Source organism: Haplochromis burtoni, unplaced genomic scaffold, assembly GCF_018398535.1.
Source record: "Haplochromis burtoni strain Fernald_Lab_line unplaced genomic scaffold, NCSU_Asbu1 Contig_457, whole genome shotgun sequence".
Lineage (NCBI taxonomy): Eukaryota > Metazoa > Chordata > Actinopteri > Cichliformes > Cichlidae > Haplochromis > Haplochromis burtoni.
In genome coordinates this window covers 142776-151173 of record NW_024582818.1, presented here as the reverse complement: position 1 = coordinate 151173, position 8398 = coordinate 142776, and the positions used below count along the sequence as shown (strand labels likewise).

The window sequence follows — 8398 nt, the reverse complement described above, 5'->3', positions numbered from 1 at the left end:
GGCATGCTCTTATATTAATAGCTAACTTTATTTACTGGGAAGGTCTACTCAAAAGTAGACTGAAACTGAACCTAAATCAGTCAAGCTAAATATATTATAAATAACCTAGATTAAAACTTTACATGTAGAACACTGTCCTCAACCTTAATCATTCTGTGTCTCTGCATATAAGAAATATTTCAAGCCTTTTTTGTTTTATTTTCAATGATTATGGCCTCACGTTAATGAAAATCAAAAAGTCAGGATCTCAGATTATTAGAATATTTCAAAGTGATTATTGCAACCTTGGTGTCAAAAAGGTCAGGAACTGGGACAAGCTTCACAATACTAAATAATGATAACAGAAATAAATTTTATCTGTCACCCCCTCCTTTGGTTTTTTTACGTTACCATGTTGGAGAGGTTTGCATGCCCTAGTGATCCTGGAAGCTATGTTTCTAGGGCCGATGGCACCTCGTAGGATCCTGGGTGAGAGGCTAGACTAAGAGCAATTCAGAACAGTCTTATGATAATTGAAAAACCAAGGGCCCAAGTTACCTTTCTTGAGCTCCACAGTGGAGCGAGGGCAAGAGCCTGAGAACAAAGAGCCTGCAATGTATGGTATGTATGGTAATGGCTGGGGTGTTGGGAAAGTAGAGGCCCTGATGTTCTGAAATTTAGCTTTCAAGTTTGGCTACAGGGACACGGAATCTGACCTCTTTAAAGGGGAAGGACCTTGAGCTTGTCCATGAAGTTGAGAGAGACATGAGGTTGAGTTGGACTCACCTAATCACGTAACTTGTACATCTTAGGTTCTAAAACCAGCTATATGTATTGAACACTTGGATGAAGAGAGGAGCTGAACCTGTAACTGTTTAGTATCTGGTAGTCAGTTGGATCACGTAGCGGGGGAAGAAGCCAGACACATCAGCTGCACAATAAAATACACTGAGTGAGCTGGCTACAACCCAGATCTGTGAGATCTTCAACTCCCACAGCAGCATTCCAAGGCAGGCTGGGTACAGTGTTTGAATGGACAGTATTATTCATCTAAGGCTAAAGCAGCTGTCGGGAACTATTGTCATAAGGTAATTGGTGGATGAGGGGAACAACTTGCACATCACTTGGGCCCTGCACCCAGAGAGACCACAACCAATCTGTTCACTCTGTGTTCCTCAAGGCTCTTGCCGTTTTGGCCCAGAGTTGGTTGATATGCCTCTTTAACACTGTGAAGGTCTGGGGTGGTACCTCTGGATTGGCAAACTAGAGTGATGGTTCCTCTTTTTAAGAAAAGGGACTGGTAGTTGTGGTAAAACTTCAAGGGGTATCAACTTCTCAGCTTTCTGGTTGTGGAACATCAGAGCAGTTCTCCTCTTGTGGAAATTGGAGCAGACATGGGAATTTGCCCAATTAAACAGAATACATGCAGAAGTGTGGTCCATGGCTCAGCTGCAGGGGAGGGGTGGAGCAGTGAGCTCAAGGGGCAGTGACAGGGAGGTTGGTGGCACATGTGTGTTTTATTTTAGTTATTGAGCTCTTTCTCTCTTCCTGTGTGATTTAGTGAAGCCGGAGCAGAGAGTGGAGAGGTGTGTCAGAGTGCAGCTGTAAAGCTGCGCCCATGGGTGCCGAGCCAGAATAACAACAAAGAAATTGTCAGCAGTGTGTGTCACAGCAATAAAAAGGGAAAATAAAAATAATAAACAGTGTGTCAACTTTTGGTCCATTTTCACACTGGTGCCAAAATCCCTGTTGCCATGTCGGACCCGCAAGCCATGCCACCTGTGCAGCCACTGCAGATTCCAGGCCTGCCGGATGACGGAGGAGGAGCAACCGTTTGCCTGGGCCTGGAACCTGCATGATGCGTCGGCGAGGTGGCTACAGCCCGGGAAGTCCAGAAGGGGAGGCCCACATGCTAGGGAAAGTTGTGCAGGAGCAGTCCATGGAAAAGGGCTCTCTGCAGACACATAGCGGTGGGTGCATTGCCACCAGTCCGCGAGTGTGGCGGTCCTTTTTGCTGGCAGCCAGAGCGGAGGGGCCAGAAAGCCAACAGGGACACAGCCCCCTGTGACAGTGCTGAGGCGATGGGTTCCAGCAACTGCTCCGGTGGAGGGCCCCCTACACTGCACCCCAGTAACCTCTTTCTCTCCATTCTGCCTTCCCAGGGCCCGGAAGGGGCTGGCGCTGCACCCTAGCCATGGAGGGCGGGACATTGTTTATTGTTAGAAGACAGGCTATATCGAGTGAGTCGTGACACTCGCACGGAGGAGACACACACCCAGTTGTTGGTACCACAAAGCCGCCGAGAAATGATTTTCCAGGCAGCTCACTATAACCCTAAGACAGGGCATATGGGATTTGACAAGACTCTGGAGCAAATTATGACCCAATTTTATGGGCCAGGTATCCGAGAGGATGTGCACCGCTGGTGCGCATCTTGTCCGGAATACCAACTCATTAACCAGCCAGCCATACCAAAAGTGACTTTGCGCCCCCTACCATTGTTGGAGGTCCCATTTGAAAGTATTGGCATGGACCTCATCGGGCCATTTCACCGGAGTACAAGTGGCTATCACGTTGTATTGGTTCTAGTGGATTATGCAATGCCAGAAACACCCAGAAACAGTGTCGTTGCAAACCATCACTGCAAAGAGTGTGGTGCAGGCACTGTTTCAGGTCATCTCCCGAGTCCGTATTCCGAAAGAAATACTGACTGACCAAGGCATGTGGTTCATGTCTTGCACACTGAAGGAACTGTACAAATCATGGGGCATTAAATCTATTCAGAAAAGCGTCTACCACCCTCAGACTGACGGGCTGGTGGAGTGGCTGAATAAGACTTTAAAGTGCATGATTCTGAAGTTCATACATGAGGATGAACACAATTGGGATCACTGGTTAGACCCTCTGCTATTTGCAGTGCGGGAGGTGCCCCAGGCCACCATGGGATTTTCTCCCTTTGAACTACTGTTTGCCAGGAAGCCGTGTGGGGTGCTCAACCTAATTAATGAAAGCTGGGAGGAAGGTCCAGCAACGTCAGCAGCATCTGTATAACAGAGTGGCCAGGCAATTTTCACCAGGGAGACAAAGTGCTTGTATTACTACCTTCTTCTAGCTCTAAACTACTCACCAAGTGGTAAGGGCCCTTTGTGGTCACACAGCGAATGGGGAACGTTGACTATGAGGTCTCGCGGTTGGACAGAGAGGGGGCCACACAGATTTGTCATCTCAACCTCCTTAAAGCATGGTGAGAGACTGAAACTGCGTCTCTGGTGAGCCGGGTCAAGGAGAGAGATAAGTTGGGGCAGGAAGTACTAAATTGCACCATTCCCACCTCCCTCCATTGCAACGACCATCTCATACAGGCCCAGAGAGCTGATGTTGCCACATTGCAACAGTGCTTTGCAGACATGTTCTCCCCCCTGACCAGCTGTACGTCTCTCATCAAGCATCATTTTGAAACGCAACCTGGCGTGACAGTGCATTCATGACCCTACAGGCTTCCTGAACATAAAAGACAAATTGTTCAGATCGAATTGGCTGAAATGCTAAAAATGGGAGTAATAGAAAAGCCAAACAGCACCTGGTGTAGCCTCATAGTTCTTGTAGTGAAAAAAGATGGGTCTATATGGTTCTGTGTTGACTATCAAAAGATGAATAAAGTGTCATGCTTTGATCCTTAACCCATCCCCTGGGTTGACGAGCCCCTGGACCAGTTGGGCACGGCCCGTTTTTTCATGACGCTGAATTTAACCAAGGGCTACTCACAGTTTCTCTTATCTGCAGATAAGAAGCAAACTGGTTTTTGCCAGTTCGGTACACTTCTTTTTGGCTTGTTTGGGCCCCGGCCACATATCAGCACCTCATGGATTGGGTGCTGTGGCTGCACGCTGCAATGCTGCCGCCTACCTGGATGATGTTATCATCTACAGTGACACCTGGGCGGAGCATGTGCAGTGGGTGGCAGTGGTCCTGGAGTCCCTGAGGTAGGCGGGACTCACAGCCAACCCGAAGAAGTGTGCAGTTGGACAGAGGGAGGTACAGTATCTGGGGTACCACATGGGAGCCAGGCAGGTGCGTCCACAGGCGGAAAAGACAGCAGCTACTGCACCCTGCCTGCGCCCCAAGACAAAAAAAGAAGTGAGACGGTTCCTGGGGCTGACAGGTTACTATCACTGGTTTGTGCCCGAGTTTTTTGACCTGACCAGCCTCTTGACTAATCTCACCCGAAAGGGTGCTCAAGATCTGGTCCAGTGGACACGGCTGTGCTAGGCGTTTGTGCAGGTGAAAAAATATCTCTGTGGGGAGCCACTGCTCCACACTCCAAACTTTTCTATCCCTTTTCTTCTGCAGACTGATGCCTCAAACAGAGCGCTGGGGGCCGTTTTGTCCCAGCAGGCAAGGAGGGTCGACCGGCCCGTACCCTAAATCAGCTGGAAGGAAAAGGAGTGCCTGATGGTTCAGCCGGATGGCTCCCCAGCCTCAGTTGGGCGGTGGTGGTGTGTGCCGGAGGTGTGGTCCATGGCTCAGCTGCAGGGGAGGGGTGGCACAGGTGTGTGGTGTTTTAGTTAATGAGCTCTCTTTTCCAGCTGGAAAGCTGCACGCATAGGTGCTGAGCCGGGAAAAACGACAAAGAAACTGTGTGTGTCACGGCAATAAAAAGGGAAAATAAAATGGCCTGTATTTGTATAGCGCTTTACTTAGTCCCTAAGGACCCCAAAGCGCTTCACACATTCAGTCATCCACCCATTCACACACACATTCACACACTGGTGATGGCAGCTACATTGTAGCCACAGCAACCCTGGGGTGCACTGACAGAGGCGAGGCTGCCACCGGGCCCTCTGACCACCACCAGTAGGCAACGGGTGAAGTGTCTTGCCCAAGGACACAACAATGTGTTTTGTGGACTTGAAAAGGCATTTGACAGTGTCCATCGGGATGTACCTCCAAGTCTGATGTCATGATTTTCATCTGGAAATAGATGGACTGCCCACTGTGGGTTAGGAATGAGTTGCTGCGTGGAGGAGTATTTTGATGTCTTGCAAGTGAAGGAAGGGTGGAGTAGGAGATTAACAACAAACTGGTAGCGCCTCAGTGACAGATCTTTTCCTTGATACCTATAAATTTTGTTTCAAAGATAGTTACTTCCTCAATGGGCAGAAAAGGTCTGTTAATACACTTTTTGGTTAGCATTATACATGTGAATATTGTTGAACTGTCTCTGTTCTTGACATTACCTAAAGCTGCAAGTAATCCATACTAACTACTGTGGAGTCTTACCGTGTATATTGAATGTGTGAACAGACAGTGTGTTTGACTGACCCACAGACATAAAAACTAACCTTATTTGTGGAGTCCTTGAAGCCACATTCTCCTTTATCGTACCACCACTTGTTTTTCATCTTGTCTAGGGTCCCTTGCTCATTCAGTTTCAATACGGCAAGGTTTACTGGCACTCTTCAATGGGAATAACATAAATAACATCATTATCAATGTTATCTTATGTTATTAATGAGGCAGCGGTTCTCAAACTCTGGTCTAGCCACCAAGACAGGTCCCTCATGTGCTACTAATTATTCATCATTAAAACTTTCATTGCAGTATTTGAACATTTATTCAAATACTTTCAATGTAAAGATCGTCTAATGGCTTTCTTTATTTTGTATAAGACACCTTTTAGCAAGTTCACTGTCTGTTGATTGTCAAATATTAAATACTAAAAGTATTTAGACATGACCATGAACAGGAAGTCTGTAAAGACTCTGTGGAATAATCTTGTTTAATTTGGCAAAGCTGCTTAAAGAAAATCTTGTGCTGTCAGGGCCTCTCTGCTTGGCCCTGGAGACAGAGAATGAGATGTGCTCAGCGAAAAGGCTTTCTGCTTTTTCAGTAGCAGTACTCCTCCAGGGCAGAGCCATTGATAAATAGAGTTTGGGCAGTTGCACAAACTCTTTATCGACAGCTCTTCTCCTGCACTGTTGCTACCATCTGGTGTGAGGTCACCTGACCCTGATCTGTAAGTCCTCATCTGCCTGCAAGTGTGCTCTGAACCTGACCTCAACCAAACAGGGGCAACATATCAGCAAAAGAAGCATTACAGACTACAATGCTACATGTTCTGGTTCCTTATTGCATCTGCTAAATCTAGTAGTTCTAGCGTATTAGTTTTTCTTTGTTCTTCAATTTCTGTAAGGGGTTACAGTTAGCTACTAGTGTTTGATGTCACATGTGGCATTGTAACTCTGTTTCTTCTTTACACTTTTTACATTTAATAACCCAGTGTCACCTGTGTGTTGTGTGCTGTAGTGTATGTGTGTGTGTGTGTGTATTAACCTTGCTCTCCCCTCCTCCGCTGCCGCATTCTCCCTTGTCATACCACCACTTGTTTTTCAGTTTGTCCAGCAGCCCCTGCTCGTTCAACTTTAACACCGCCAGGTTCACCGCATTTCTACATGAACACAGTGGCTGTTAGCAGTTCAACTCTTGCCAGTGTCTGTCCTCCTGCTGATATGCATGTTAATAGGATGTAAATAATAATAATTACTGTAAACACAATAGAGATAAAAGGAAATCGATTTTCTCATAACAGTTATCTTGAAGTAATATTTATATAATATGGTGTTTTGGTGGCTACACTCATGGAAATCAGAATGTTGTGTGGTATGTCAAATTTATATTTGTCGTTATAAAACAGAGATACACAGAGATGGATTTTTGGTTCTCATACAGTTGTCAAAAGTTTACATTCATCACTGAGATGAATGCCATAGTAATTTGGGACTTTTATATATGCATATATCAAACTAAAACAGTTTTAGATACAGTACCTGAATCTCAAAGTTACAGCAATGAAAAATGATTGCATAAATAAACTTGGAGTAGCTGGAAAAGTGAAAGTGAGAGGTTTTGTAATTTGGTAAGACATATGTCAAGGGCTAGGTTAATGCCTTTGCAGATTACCAGTAATACTTTATGGCATACCTTAGAATGATATGAAATATATTTAGAATGGTGAGTTGCTCAAATTCCAATTATAAATATCCATTATAAACCAGCATACCTTTATTATAATAAACTAGTACCTACTCTATAATAATGTTCCACATAACCAGACTAGGAGCTGATTGCACACACATTGTCAGTGTCATCTCATACTGATGCTTGGTCTTGAGTCCCTTTTAATCATATTTGCATTTAATTGTAGTGCCATTTTAAAATATTTTCTACCAACTGGAATTGTACAAGCTCAGTTTTGATGGTTCTAAGCCTGTATGTATGCTATATTTCCATCCTGATACAAAAACAGTCCCATTTAAAAAAATATATATAGATCTTGGATTAGATTATCAGATCATTCAAGGCACTGGTTGCCACCAGCAGCACCGTTAATAAAGAGGGTACTGGTAGAAACTATGAAGCAACAGTCAAGGAGAGGAGGAAAGAATGTCTGAAGACAGCTGATAAAGTAGGAGTATGAAGTTGAGAATCTAAACTGTGACTATTGCGGTGAAGGGAGGAATGAGTCTGAAATGATACAGAGAAGGAATTATTAATATATACATTTGTGCAAGTGATGAGGCAGAAGAGGATTAAAGCCAATAGCATAAGCAGCTATGGCTAACAGGAAGAAAAGGTCATCTGGTAATTCCGAGGTAGGTTGTTTGCACCCTGGCATTTCCAGTCAGCATATCAAAATGTCCTTTGGCAAGATACTGAACCAGTAAACACTAATTAAAATATATCTCAAATAATCAATGAACCTGCCAGGTCTATTATAAAGAACATTCCCTTATCTGTAATTTATCTTTTGTACTAATGGAAGTGACAGCATCATTGGACAAGGTGTTATTGATTTAGGGCTTGAGCTACAATCCTATTGCATGTTACAGAAAAACCACCTTAAGGGAACCTAGAATTATTTTTAAGGGAAAAACAAGCTATTTCGCACAGTCTCACAGAAGCCAGCAGACCTGGGGAGGGAACTTAAAGGAGAATGCCTGGTGGCCGTGGCAACCCAAAGAGATAACCCACATAGCAGACAGGTTTGGCCTGGATCTGGTATCAAGCCAGCACTGCTGGCTGACTTCTGGCATGGTAAGTGGTATGTCATCCAGATATGGGCCAGGCCCGGCGTAGATGGCACTGTTTATGTGATGGCATGCCACATCTGTCCCAATTGTGGTTTGGTTTATGTGGCCGAGGCTCATAGAAAACAGGTCTGGCCCGGATCTGGCACTTCTGACTGACTAGTGTCATGGCAGGGTGTCTGTCAACCAGATGTGGGAAAGGTCTGGCAATAATTGCACTATTTATGTTCCTATTTTCCTGTTTTAGTTAGAAGACCCAAATGCCATGTTGCAATACTATACTGCTATGGTAGCCAATGTTTCAAATGCAGGTTTGACAGGTTTGTGAGTGT

At 45.0% G+C, this 8398-nt stretch overlaps 1 protein-coding gene across 2 annotated transcripts in view; it reads right to left on the bottom strand.

Annotated features, from left to right (window-relative positions):
- LOC121812182 (glutamate receptor 4-like) overlaps window positions 1–8102 on the bottom strand; it is a 31762-nt gene extending 23660 nt beyond the window's left edge. Inside the window, exon 1 of one of the 2 annotated variants that reach the window (XR_006052909.1) lies at window positions 6313–8102. Coding sequence is in view for 1 of the 2 variants with exons in the window: in XM_042213582.1 (XP_042069516.1) it covers window positions 5322–5381 (60 nt within the window). In the remaining variant the exon portion in view is untranslated. Of the gene's footprint in view, window positions 1–5321; window positions 6292–6312 lie in introns of those variants that run through there. The other variant, XM_042213582.1, reaches the window with a different exon arrangement.
- Window positions 8103–8398: the final 296 nt, after the last annotated feature.